General features: G+C 37.2%; 1 protein-coding gene across 8 annotated transcripts in view; it reads right to left on the bottom strand.

The window, feature by feature from the left end:
- KIAA1328 (KIAA1328 ortholog) overlaps positions 1 to 14,886 on the bottom strand; it is a 335,798-nt gene that overhangs the window by 124,382 nt on the left and 196,530 nt on the right. For all 8 annotated transcript variants that reach the window (XM_026496213.4, XM_057313119.1, XM_026496212.4 and 5 more), the window contains one exon: positions 95 to 768. In XM_026496213.4, the coding sequence (XP_026351998.4) occupies positions 95 to 768 (674 nt within the window). The remainder of the gene's footprint in view (positions 1 to 94; positions 769 to 14,886) is intronic.

The following is a 14,886-nucleotide window of genomic DNA, read 5'->3' on the forward strand; positions in this document are numbered from 1 at the left end:
TCTGTTCCTTCGCAAGTGCTACAGTAGCACAACAGTTACTTTACACTGTGTTCTCCAAGCTACGGTCATTGCTGAAACAACAACTAAGACTCACCAATTGTAATCCAGTCGAGACTGATGAAGCTGCTGCTGTTTTAGGAGGAGCTTTGTCTCCTGCTGGGTCAGCAGATGCTGAAGGCGCTCTTTTTCAATTTCCAGCTCCATTTTCTGAAGCATAAGTTGCTGTCTTCTATTTTCTGAGAGTTGCTTTTTGACATCAGTTTCACTAGACTGCTGTGTCCCTTGACCATGCATCAGGGATGTCCAGGAAAGCCCACAATAACTGCATGATTCCAGATGTGTTCTGGAATATTGAGGGGCCATGTGTGTAGGATGGCTTTCATGAATAGGATCTGCATTTTCAGAAAGTCTATGAGCACAACACTGACTGGATGGAGTAGGCTTCAGGGGTTGGCATTCTTTCATCTTCAGTTCCACTGATGGAACCTTCTCTGTAGGGACTGTACCTGCTAGTTTTCTCCCTGGGGATCCATAATCACATGTTCTGGTCTCTGATGGCACTCTGTCTAGGTCCGTTGTGGGATAACGAAAGTCTGCTGGTTTCAAAGAATTATTCCTAAACTTCGGAAGGGCTTCTGAAGCTGAGTCCTGGTTTGCAGACTTAGGTCTCTGCTTGGTTTGATAGCAGGTTTGTGATTTGGATACACTCAAGTAGGAACCATCTAGTTCCATAGCTGAAGACCGAAGAGTGCTTTTCCTGTTGGATACCTAAAAGGGACCACAAAATCATTTGTCAGGTTAGAGCACACTGAAATGAGTTCTTTTGGCTTTTCAGAAATCAATGATATATGTTTACCAAAACAAGGTTGCTGTTTTGTCTTCTTAAATAATAAATGGTCATATTCACACAGCTAAATGGACATGTTCCACAAAGCTAAAACCATTTTCAAACAATCTACTTTTCAGTAAATCCATAAGGATGAGAAAAAGAAAGTGTTGCTATTTGCTGCTTAAGCAAGATGACAGGAGTTGCCAATAATGAGGGTTACATAAAATCAACTTTGAGAAGAGGCAAAAACATTAGATGTCATTCCGTCACCTTAAATACCCTTTCTAATGCCCTTTGTCCATTACACACAATGAAATTTGATGTAAAACGTTTCATCTTATATTGAATAGGATGTTAGTTACCGCTAGAGATTTGATGAGTTTTTATAAATATCTTCACAGCACACAAATAAAACCGAGCACTTTCAAAAAATATGATTCTAATCAAAAGCAGTTATTTAAATACAAAACATATTTAATTTCAGCTATAAACATAAGTGATTTTTCAATTAAGCTGTTCAAGTGATTATAGCCTGATACAACTCACACAGGAAGGAAGTAGTTACAAATTACCTTTGGCAGGCCAAAAGAGTGAGCTCTCCCAGTATTTTCGCCTCAAGCCTGTTCTATCAGGAGAGCAAAACTTAGTTTATAATCAGTGATTCTCAAAATTTAGCATGTAGCAGAATCACCTTGGAGGAACTGTTAAATGTGAATTGCTGGGCTTCATCCCCAGAGTTCTACATTCAGGAAGTCTGGAGCAGAGTTGGAGAAGCTGTGTTTTTAGCCAGTTGCCAGAGGAGACTGATGTTGCTCATCTGGGACCACACTTTGAGAACCACTGATCTGTGTCATGGGACATCTGACTCCTCCTGTGTCCCTCTTATAGGACTGTTTTGGTTAAAATGGGTTCACCCAGGTAATCCTGGATAATTTCCTTATCTCAAGGTCATTTACTTCATCACATCTATAAAGTCTCTTGTCCTACAAAATCCTTTGTGTCATATAAAGAGATATTCACAGGCTCCAGGGAATTAGGACATGGGAATCTTTGGGGGGGGGCCATTATTCAGTCTACCACAACTTCTTTTTAAATTAGAACTCATAAACAGTTGAGATGCTTATCTTATTCTGGAGATATGGAATAAATGAATAATTGAGATCCTTAGCAGAAGGGAGAGAAAATCCTGCCAATTAACTTTGCAACAGTTGAAAATGATGAACTGATTGGTAAAAAGTGTCAACAGATATACAGCAACACCATGTTTCTTATTTTCTGATAAAAGAGGGCTACTACAATGACTCTTAGGATTTTGAATTTCTACAGCAATACTAAAGGAGTTCTATTCAAACAAGAATGAGTCACATCTGGGAAAAAGACATGGTCCTCTTCAAAGAAGACACATAACCCATTACACTGAGCAGATGACACTGAATAGGTTGCAAGCTATAGAAAAGAAACTAGTCCTAGGGCAAAATTTATGATAAACTACCTCATAAAAAAATTAACCTTATTTTACAACTAAAGGGAAATTCTAGTCCACATTAATCTCCCCTACTCTGAACTTCTGTAGCACTTACTGTCAAAACAAATATTTAACATTTATCATCTGCTATTTTGTATTGTAAGTTATCTTTTTATAGAATTATTATATTTAAAAAATGACAGGTAAATTTTTTAAAGGTCTGGAAACTGAAATCAACTATTTAACATTATCATATATTTCCTAACCCATGTATTAGCAACATAACAATAGCACGTATGTATTATTTTATAGTCTTATTTTTGTCCCTTAACATTATTTACATAGGTGAATTTTTAGGTATTGACATAGCTGATACTTATGTTAATGGTACTAATTATTAAATTATTATAAATGTCAGGTATTTGGAATACTAAAAAATATTTTCTTTGGTAGTTAACTTTTTCTGTTTTCGAGAGGCAGTTCAACATTATGATTTTGATACATACTTTACTCAAAGAGAACACTGCTTTGCCAATTACCTGATGGGTGACTGTGCATGTTGGTAGGCAGGATTCCAAGATGGTCCCCAAGATTCCTGTCCTCTTGGTGTACCCACCTTGTATTATCTCCCCCCCTTGGAGTGTGGGTAGACTTTGGGAATATGATGAGATATGAATCCCATTATTATGCTACAGTAAATGGCCAATGGGACCTTATAGATGTAACTAAGGCTCCTCCTCATCAGCTGACTCTGAATTAATAAAAAGGAGATTATCTTATATGGGCCAGACCTAATTAAGTAGTCCTTTAAAAAAGGGTCTGCTGCCCTCCCTAATGTCAGAGGGTGACCTTGAAGAAATAAGCTAACATGTTGTGGGAGGACCAATGAAGGGGGTCAGGTGGCAATGACTTCTGGGGCAGAAAGCAGTTTCCAGCTAACAGCAAAAAGTGAGACATCTATCATACAGATGCAAGAAACTAAATGCTGCCAACAACCATGTGAGTTTGGAAGGGGACCTAGATCTCCAGATTAGAACACAGCCCAGCTGTCACCTTGACTATAGCTTTCTAAGACCCTGAGCAGAGAGAGGCCCCAACTAACCTGTGCCTGACTCATGACCCACAGAAACTGTGAGATAATAAATGTGTGTGTATTAAATTAGTAAATGTGTAGTAATTTGTTACAGCAATACAAAACAAATAAAGCACATTACTCAACTTGCCTGCCCCTCAGTTTTCTCATCACTAAAACAGGGATTAAAGACACCATCTACCTCAAAACAGAACACGGTCAGACGGGCAGTTATCAAGGGTGCCAATTTATAAGAGTACTAATTTACAAAAAGGAAAAAAAAAACCCTTTTACTTACCCAAACTTTTTTCAAGGAGAACATTATGGGGTATGTGTGTGTGTGGAGGGGGGGAAGGGAGGATCTCCAAGAGACATGTGCAGTTACAGCAGATTACTTCTAAAGAGAATGAGTTCGGTTATCCATTTTTTGCTGCAGTGAGGATTGCAGGTTGGGCCAGAGTTAAAATGCTTGCGATAATAGGTTCTTCATCTCTGTCCTCATACAAAAGATGTCAGTCTTACCCTGACATCCCGCACTGCCTCTTAGGGTTATTGTGATACTGGATGAGATAATTCATATAAAGTGCTTTGGATAGTGTCTAACCTAAAGTCAGTATTCAAACCGTGTTTCCTATTATAATTATTACTACTGTTGTTATCATTGACTTCTCTGCCTCAACAATTCTTGAGGTCAGGGGCTATATTTACTGTGTGTAGAGCACCGGGACTTGCAAGGTGACTAGGGGCTAACTGTATCAGAGAAGTAGAAAAAGTCAAGTTGGGTTATGGGTCACAGAAAATTAGAAATGAAAATCAGAATCCATGATTAGGCTGAATTATGTGCTACTAAGGAAGAGGAAGAGAGAAGAAATAGAAAACTGCCTGTTAGACTCTGAATATAAGAAATTAAGTTATTTTATTAGTGAAGTTGAGACAAATATTGCCTCTGGGACGCATGGAAGTCACAATGGGCCTGAATGAAACAGATGTGTTTTTCTTTCTGGAACTGCTGCTCCATGCCTTCTATGAGATGTTTACAAATGTAACTTCTTTTAACTAAGGCTTAAACTAACAAATCCCAAACTGCTGTCTCTGGCATATGGGTTTGATATGAATTTTTCAGACATATAACACTAATTTAGGAACCAATAGATTTTTTTTAATGGAGGCATAATTTACATATACTAAAATGCACACATCTTAAGTGTACAGCTTGATAAATTTTTACATTTGCATATACCCATGTAATCATTACCCCAGAAAGTTCCTAGTGCCCTTTCAGTCAAACCAACATCTTTACACTCCCAGAGGTAACCATTATTCTCAGTTCTATGACCATAGATTAGTTTTGCCTATGTTTCGCCTCATATATATGGAATCATACAGCATGCTACTCTTTTGTGGCTAGCTTTTTTTTTTTTTTTAATTTTATTTATTTATTTATTTGAGAGACAGAGAGAGAGAGAGAGATCAGGGAGGGCAGAAGAGGAGAGAGAGAATCTCAAGCAGACTCTGCGCTGAGTGCAGAGTCCAATGAGGGGCTCAGTCTCACCAACGATGAGATCATGACCCAAGCTGAAATCATGAGTCAGACACTCAGCTGACTGAGCCACCACCCAGGCACCCCTGTGGCTGGCTTCTTAAGCTCAACATAATTTTGAGCTTCTTTTATGTTTTTGCCTGTATCAATATATAATTCTTTTTTTTTTTTTTGCTGCATAGTATTTCATTGTATGAATATATCAAAATGTGTTTATTCATTCTCTTATTAGATTAGGTTGTTTCTAGTTTAGGGCTACTATGAATAAAGCTGCTAGAAATTCCTTATACAAGTCTTTTTTTTTTTTTAAGGGGGGAGGGGCAGAGGGAGAGGGAAAGAGAGAATCTTAAGCAGACTCCCTGCCCAGCATGGAGCCCAATGTGGTGCTCAATCTCATGACCCTGAGATCATGATCTGAGCCAAAATCAGGAGTCGTATGCATACCTGACTGAGGCACTCAGGTGCCCCTTTATATGAGTCTTTTTTCTAGAAACATGTATTTATTTCTCTGGGGCACAGGGTAGGCATATGTTTCAATTTATTAGAAATAGCCAACGCGTTTTCCAGAGTGGTCATTCTCTTACATCTCCAACAGCACAGTGAGAGTCCCAGTTGCTTCACATTCACATTAACACTTTTTTTTTTTTCAGTGCAAAAAAGGTGGTTTTATTAAAGCACAGGGACAGGACCTGTGGGCAGAAAGAGCTGCCCACACTGATAGTATGTTTTTACTTTAAGCCCATCTGGTATGTAGTGAAATCTCACTGTGATTTTATTTTATGTTTTCCTGATATGTAATGACAGTAATTAACATATGCTTATTAGCTATTTGGATATCTTGTTTTGTTAAGTGCTTGGTGAAACCAATACCTTTAAATAATTCAAAATAATTTTTATTTTTTTAATTTTTAAATTTTTAAAAAAAGATTTTATTTCTTTATTTGAAAGAGAGAGAAAGAGAACAAGAGACAGAGCATGAGCAGGGGGGAGGAGACAGAGGGAGAGGGAGAAGCAGACTCCTCACTGTGCAGGGAGCCTGACATGGGGCTTGATCCCAGGACCCTAAGAATCATGACTGGAGTGGAAAACAAAAGTCAGCGACCCAACTGAAAGAGCCACCCAGGCACCCCTCCATGATGTAGCTTTTTAAAAAACTTCTTAAATATGAGGGCGCCTGGGTGGCTCAGTCGTTAAGTGTCTGCCTTCGGCTCAGGGCGTGATCCCAGAGTCCTGGGACCGAGCCCAGCATCACGCTCCTCCGCTGGGAGCCTGCTTCTTCCTCTCCTACTCTCCCTGCTTCTGTTCCCTCTCTCGCTGGCTGTCTTTCTCTCTGTCAAATAAATAAATAAAATCTTTAAAAAAAAACAAAAACTTCTTTAATATGAAATACAATAAACATAGAAAAGTGCACAATAAACATAGAAAAGTGCACTAAATCAATACAACCATCTCAGTGAATAATCACAAGACAATGTCTGCCCGTGTAACCACCATGTGAGAGGCAGAACGTTGCCTATATGCAGAAGACCCTTGATGGCACAGCACAATCACTGCTCTCTACCTCTCCTAAGGGAGCGACTATCTTGACTTTCATGGGAATAACTTCCCTGCTTAAAAGTCCATACCAGAACTTGGTTTTACCTGTTTATTTTTAAAGTATAAATGGAATAATATGAAATATATTCTTCTGTGTCTGACTTCTTTACCCAAGATTGTAATTGTAAAGTTTATGTACAATATGGCATGTGGCTGTAACTTGTTCCTTTTCATAGCTCTACAGCAAAGGTTAGCAAACTTCTGTAGAGGGCCAGATGACAAACATTTTAGACTTTGTAGTCTGTATAGTTTTTGTCATAACTACTCAGTTCCACTTTTGTGGTGTGAAAGCAAGAGGTAATACATAAATCAATGACTGGTCCAGTATAACCTTATTTATGGACACTGAAATTTGAATTTCAAGGTAATTTTCCCACTTCATGAAATATTCTTTTCTCCCCCAACCATTAAAAAAGTTGAAAACCATTCTTAACTCATGATACTGGATTTGGCCTGCTGTAGCCTGCCAATTAAACCTGATGATTACATTGAGCGCTCCTCCAATTAAAGGACTCTATGCATATGCTAAGATATGCTTAAAACCCAATAAGCAAACTGAATAATATGACTTGTGATGGGCTATCACACATTATCTTGTGATGTAAATGAGTTGAGTGGAGTGCTTAATCAGAGATGAAAAGAATGATATTTAGCAGAAAAGCATGCAGAAGAATATACCCAGGCAGGGAAAACAAACAGTATAATTGAAAAAAATAAGTTTAGACAGGAAATTGATCTGTAGATCACAACAAATAAAAAAGTTGAGTTCAAAATGGTAGCATGGTAGGGTTTGTATTATATAAAAGGTACCACAAACTCTGACTACATGTTGAGACTCTACAAGTGTCACAAAAAAAGCCACTGAAGTCTTTGATGTGATTTGCTATGGGATCCACAGCACAAAAGAAAGATAAGGAGAAATTGCAGGCATTTTAGGCTTATGACATAGTTGGAATATAATGTCTTTTAACTTGGGTAGATACATGCTAATGACAACATAAAAATAACATATGGAACATAAGACAAAACGCGAGAAAAGTATAAGGTTTTAAAAAAAATGTGAGAGACTTAGCTTGGACACAATGAAGAATTTTCTGAAAGTGGAAATTAGTAAATTTCTGAGTTGGAAGAGGGTTTTCTGAATCTTTAAGATACCTTCTTAAAATATGACGTTTTGTTTTATTTTGTGTATGACATTTTAGAAGACTCTCAAAACACAGTATGATATGATCTTGTATATACATATGCAGGCACACATGTGTGCAAACATACACATGAACACGCACAATCACATACCATTCCTATGGTGATACAAGGCTTTCCTGTGTTCTCGCATGTTAAAAAACACAATAACACCTGCAGTATTGCTTTGTGAAACACGATCAACAAGTAAACAGTGATGTTTTCTAAGTTTCTGCAAATCATTTTTACAGGCCTGGCCAATTTCTCTGCTATGAAGCCATAAGAAAAGAGGTGAATTAAACTGCAGTAATTACTTCTTGCAACAGGTAGTTATTTACTCTGCACGATTAGGAAGTGATTATTTATAATGTGTTTATGAATTGTTAGCCACAGAATTAGTGGTTAACAATTTTAATAAATATTATTGATCTATTGATGATATTCATGTCTCTGATGGCAAATACTAATTTACTATCCTGGCAAGCACCCTATTAACAATCCTCAGATTCCCACAGATAGCCCTTTAAGAGTGAAAATCTCAATTTTATAACTTCAAAATATTCCCCTGTGCCCTTCATTGAGAAGTCAGAAATTCAAGACCTATATTAAATATTTCTAAAGCTAAATTACTATGTGTGGGAGAGGTCATTGCATTACCCAGAATATTTGGAATTAATGTGAAATAAGACATAGAATGACATGCTGCATTTTTAAAGTCAGACTTACATGGACCAGTTGTCAAGCTGACAGAAGCTATGTAATGCAACAGCTGCACTGTACGGTTTGCCAAAGTCTCATCCCAAATAAATGTTCATTCTCCCCAGCGCAATTAACTCTCCTATACTGGCAGATTTTGCTAGAAGATCATCAAGGTAGATTACCTTCCAGCATTATGAACTAAATACTTACAGGTGTTATATCATCAGTTATAACTTACAAACTTTTGCATTTAGGAAGACATCCAGGCAAATGAATCATCTAATTTATGAATTATTTATAAGAAATTCACAGCATGCTCCTGGCATCATCCATGGCCTTTTCCAGGTCAGATGACACCAATTAGAGCTGAATTTTAAATTATTCAATAACCTGAACTCTCTTGTCATTTAACATATAGATATCAATGCAGTAAACAAGTTAAATCTAATGGGCCCTAGAGGTTTAAGTCTTCCTGCTGCTCAGCAGCTGAAGCTGTAGGCTATGAATGGAAGAGAAAAGTAACAGAATGCAGCAGTCAAATACATTTGCGAGGCTCTAATAACTTATTCTAGTTCCCACGGGGATTGTGGCACAACCTAGGATTATTGAATCTAAAACACATTAAAGTCAATAATTATGAGATATAAAAGAATACAGACACGTGATGATGTACAGATGACAGAATACTGCAACAGATACCAAATACTATACCAACTTTTAGGATCTGCATACCACAAGTGTGCCAACATTTGTAATAGTAACTACCAGACTCCGAAAAGGCTAAGCCTCATAATCTTTAATCATTACTACGTTTCTTGAAAGTTGGAATGTGTTGATTTGCTGTAAGAATAAATGAGAGTGTGGAGTAATTGACAGTATACTTGAGTTGAGGTCAAAAGACTTTGATTAGAATTCTAGTTCTGCCACTTACGAGTTGTTCTGTTTTGTTTTTGTTTTTGTATTTGGCAAGTCACTTTACATCTCTTAGGCAATTTAGACATTTGTAAAATAGCGGGTTGGGTTTGGTGATTTCTATAGCTTAGGCTATCTTTAAGAGCCAGAAAACCCAGGGACTGGATTGTTATACCCCAAGGAGATGAAGGAAAAGAAAAGGGTTAGATGAAAAATTATACAAATCAATAAACGTTCAGCTATCAACTAACAGACTTACTGCAAAATTACTGAATGTCCTTTGGTTCTATTTCCCCTGGCAAATTCTGGTTTTTTTTTTTTTTGTTTTTTTTTAACAACATTACTGCCTTACGTGATTCACACACTAAAAAACTTAAATCAGTATCTTAATTTATCTGATTATTAAATCTTAAAGAAATACAAATGAAGATTGAATAAGGCAAACATACAGTTGTGAGGATAACCCCAAATACTTTGGTGGGATTTAAATATTTTGATGGGATGGCACAACCATTCACCACAGAAATACACAACAGTGGTACTGATTCAAATTGCTTTTACATATATGATAGCATTGCTAAAAGAAAAAAAAAAAGCAGCTTTATACATGGTTTTCTATATCTACCAAAGGAAACAGATGCACAAGGCTAGTTTTAATTTAATGAAGATCAGAAAGAAGGTGAAATAATCTTATAGAGAAAATGAAATAAAGACAAATTAGAAGTGGAGAAGACAAGCCTCATAGGCATAAAAATGAAAACAAAACACTGGGTAATAAAGTCAACTGTACTTAGATTCAGTTAGGGGGGCAGCACAAGAAAATGATTCTTAACAGTTTACACCAATATTCCCACACGCTCTTCTTGGCTTTATGTTTGTAGAGTGTATCCTGTGTTTATAGAGTATATCCTGGGGGCCAAACAGAGCTCCCCCTGATCTGTTCACTGCCTTCTTCTCTCTAGCTCCAGTGACAGTCAGCCTCAAGAATGGAAACAAGGAGTGCAGGCAGATGCTTCAATGTAGTTCTTTTTAAAAGGAAGCAAACAGGATTAGTTTGTGTTGAATGAAGGTAAGTCTTAACAAAGAATTCTTAGTATACTTTCTAGAAAACATAAAGTTAACACCATTTGAACATAACAACTTTCCCTGAAGGGGAGGTCATGGAATGCATTTATGTTGTTGGCTGAGGTGGAAAAAGTATCTGTGTTGTATTTTTGAAACTAGATTGTAAAAATAAACTCTCCTGAAAAAGAGTATTTAAGAAATACCAAGAAATATAACCTGTGGTGTACTTGTAGGAAACAGGAGGGAGGGAAAAACCTGGCTGTTGTTTATTATACCAAGATCTCCTGAAATGAATCACAGCCTTTTTACTAAAGATTAGTCTTCTATACCCTTCCCCCCCCCCATATAGGTGGTTGCTGACCAGGGATATTGAAGAGACCTCATGAGAAGCATTTCTGAAAGCACAGAGAACTACCAAAACAAAGAGATTTAAGATGGTCACCCTTAAAGGGCTAGCCCTTCCATGGGGACTCAAGAGCTTTTAGAAATCTTAGTCCTTTAGGGGCGCCTGGGTGGCACAGCGGTTAAGCGTCTGCCTTCGGCTCAGGGCGTGATCCCGGCGTTATGGGATCGAGCCCCATATCAGGCTCCTCTGCTATGAGCCTGCTTCTTCCTCTCCCACTCCCCCTGCTTGTGTTCCCTCTCGCTGGCTGTCTCTGTCTCTGTCAAATAAATAAATAAAATCTTAAAAAAAAAAAAAAGAAAGAAATCTTAGTCCTTTAAATGTATAGAGCCAAGGACTGACTTTTAAAAAATTTAGGATATTGAGGGGCGCCTGGGAGGTGCAGTTTGTTAAGCCTCCGACTTGGTTTCTGCTCAGGTCATGATCTCAGGGTCGTGAGACTGAGATCGTGAGGTCGTGAGCCCCCGAGCTGGGCTCCACACTGAGTGCAGAGTCTGCTTGAGAATGTCTCTCCCTCTCCCTCTGCCCCTCCCACTCGTGCTCTCTCTCTCTCTCAAATAAAGTCTTAAAAAAATCAGGACATTGCTTATTAGCTAGTTTAGTGTACTGTAAAAAATCAAGAGAAAAGACTTCATTTAGAAATTAATAAAAAATGTTATACAATTTCCTTGTGCTCAAATGCCCTGCCTCCTTTGTTAGCCTTTGAAATGCTACTCCTGCTTCAAGGCTGGTTTAGCACTACCTCCTTCCATTGTGGTTTCCTCATCTCCCAGATCAGCTTGGTTGTGCCTTCCCCATGAGGCACCCCAGGAGTATTCTGCTCGTTCCTTTATTGTTTTATTTATTTCATCTTGCTCCATAATAGTTATCTGTTAGCTGTTTTGACATCTTTAAGTTTCCCTGTGATATGTAAGTATTTACACTTATGAAAACTATAAACTCTTTGAGGGTGGAGATCTCAAAAGATACCATTACTTTTGTTTATTGTTGTACCCCAGTAAGAGATAGAATGTGCTTAATAAATAATGTTTTTTGCATATAGTTTGGCCCCACTCCAGTGCATACTATGTAGAATTTCAGGACAGGGGCAACGTTACTTTCAACTTCACATTTCAATGACATTGGTCTTTATAAATAAAAGATACTTAAAGTAATGAACATTTGTTGAATGAACCAATAAACAGGAAACAGGAGTATCAACAGCTAAATGGTTAACTTGTATCCTAAGGAATTTGATGATAATTTATGGCAAAATGCATTTTATTTTTTTCAGGAGCCACTTACTTTTTTTTTACAAGTACCTTTTCTCAGAGTGTTTAAAGTTTTATACAAAATTCCACAAATTCAGGGAAAATTCCAACTTATATCTTTCAGGGGTCTCAATGCCTATTTAGTTTGGATCTGTGAAACAGTAAATGATAAGGACACTGTATGCTTCTGAGATGAGAATTTAAACTTAAACCAGATCATTATATTATTTTCTAGAGTGCTCCATGTAAAGGTTTTAAAATAAGAACTATATTAAAGGACTAAAAAAAACATATGTGCTATATCAACCTAGATTAGGAATAGGCTAACAGGTTACAAGATGTAATACTTGAAATAAAAGGCAACTGTCTCAGGATTCCTACTTTGAGTTATTTTTAAAAAATCAGTGTTAACATAATTGACTTTCAATTCATAAACAAGGCCGGCAAATCTTGAGACAGACAACATTACGTTCAGAAGAAAGAACTACAAAAATTTTGGATAAGCAGGGCTTTCAAAATGTAAAGTTAATGTGTTTCCCCCCCAAATCCTCTTTCAGTTAATGGTGTCATCCAATGTGTAAAAGATACTCCCAAATGGAATCCTAAAACTATTTTTAAAAATACTTAAAATAAGCTTCCCTTCTGTTCCCTGCTTTTGGGTGCTACTCAGGTGCTAAATGTACAAAGAAAGGGTCAGGATGCTAGATATTTGGGGAGGAATGATTAATTTTTAGTAGAGTCATGAAATGTAAGATACATAGGAATGGATAAAACTTGTGCAGCTAAAAGCCAAGTCTTGTATAACTGTCTAACCATATAACGGAAGCATAAATATAAACAAAATACTATGGATAAACAGATTCAATATTATTATCCTCCTCCTTTTCTGTAATTTACCCAAAAGTACAGGTTCCCACCTTGGGGTTAGCAAGCAGCACGGGGATCTTGCAGTATCTACCAGATACTGTCCTAGGCAACAGGAATACAAAGCTCAATAAAGAGAACGCAAGGCTTCATGACCCTCAAATTTTGGCTAAGGGGAAAAACATTTTATGTGATAATATCTATAAAGAGTGATGTGCAGGGGTGCCTGGGTGGCTTAGCTGGTTGAGTGTCTGACTCTTGATTTCAGCTTAGGTCATGATGTCAGGGTCATGAGATTGAGCCCTGCATTAGGCTCTGTGCTGGGCGTGGAGCCTGCATAAGATTCTCTTTCTCCCTCTGGCCCTCCTCACCTTCCACAATTTGTGCTCTCTCTCTTTAAAAAAAATAAAAATAAAAAAAATAAATAAATGGGTCTTATGTGCAAAGAGTTGAGGAGCAGAGCATTAATGAGATTAGATTTGCCTGTAGTGGGGGAAGGGGAAGTTGGGAAGTTTTCATAGTAGAGAATATATTTCAACCAAATTTTAGAAGACAGAATGGAGTTTATTAATGATAAAGGTATGTGTGAGGGTGTGTAGTGTGTGTAGGATAAGACATTTCAGGCAGAGGGGGAAATATGAGTAGAAAAACAAGAATTATGAAGATGAGTATGTATGATAAACCCTAAGTAGTCCAGAGCATGGTGAACAGGGGGATGGGGAATAGATGAAGCCAGAATGTCAGGTAGATGACAAAGTATAAATTGTGTAAATGTCATGTTTAAGAAGTTTCACTTTAAATTTTCTATACCCACCTAATACAGGAGATGATCAATGAGCCAAATGGTGAGTAGCTGGAAGGAAATAAAATAATAATCTACTCAGTACCCGAAGGAATCAAGACTTGAAGTTCGTATGGGGATACAGAAAAATACAAAGAAAGAAGGAAGGCCTATCACAGATGAAAACACCTAAAAAAAATTAAATTGAAATAATATAATTAAAACTACAGTGTTCAGATCTACACATTATATTGAATGATCTTTGGAGAGTAAGGGGATTAGGTAGAGGATGGATGTCTAGTCAAAGCATAAAAAGGAACCACAGCAGAAGGAAGGCACCAACAAACTTTCTCCAATTTGTTGATTAAGTACTCTATAGAATTTCTTCAGGGTCTAGTACCTCCAAATTCTCAAAAAGGTTGAGCAAAATCCATTGTGGATTAGTTTATTTCAGTCAACCTCTCTTCATGAATAACTATGACGACAAACTGTTTCAAAAAATCTGTTTGAAGGCACTGATGTGTTACCAAGGTAGTGAGGACATGAAGAGGCCAGGATCCCAGACTGAAGGTAAACAAGAAAAGATAGTTTGACATTAGTTGTCACTTTTCGGTTCAAGATGTTCTAAATTAGGATGCTAGCTGAGAAGCCGAGAAGAGCTGCAAGCAGTCTCACAGGGCTGGAAACAAAATTTGGATTTCAGAGCCTGCCAAGAAAGAGGTCCTGTCAAAAAACCCAGGCTTTTCATTGAGACCCTGAAAAGCTAGTAGTAAAAATAAAATAGAAATAGAAAAGCCCATGCACATACTGAAGTTGAACTTCAAAATCCACACAGTCCCAAACTGGGTTAAGGTAATTTGAATCAAAGCTAACTGCCTACAAGAAGAAAAAGCAAATTCTCTCTGGAGAAAGATAACATCAGAGACCTATATTATAAATAATATTTTCAGAGACACCGTCTGACATTCAATAAAAAATAAGGAAGCATACAAAAAGATAAAAATAACAAACTTACAAGAGAAAAAAAGACAACAGAAATAGAACCACAAGAGAATTACATGTTGGCATTATCAAATATGGACTTTAAAGTAACTATTATTTACAACTAAGAAATTAAATAATATCATGGAGAATACTGCAGAGAACTATAAACTAGAAGAAAAATCAAATGGAAATTTTAGGACTGAAAATACAATACATATAGTTAAAAACTTAATTGCAGATTAGA

The sequence above is a fragment of the Ursus arctos genome, unplaced genomic scaffold (assembly GCF_023065955.2).
Source record: "Ursus arctos isolate Adak ecotype North America unplaced genomic scaffold, UrsArc2.0 scaffold_17, whole genome shotgun sequence".
In the NCBI taxonomy this organism is placed as follows: domain Eukaryota; kingdom Metazoa; phylum Chordata; class Mammalia; order Carnivora; family Ursidae; genus Ursus; species Ursus arctos.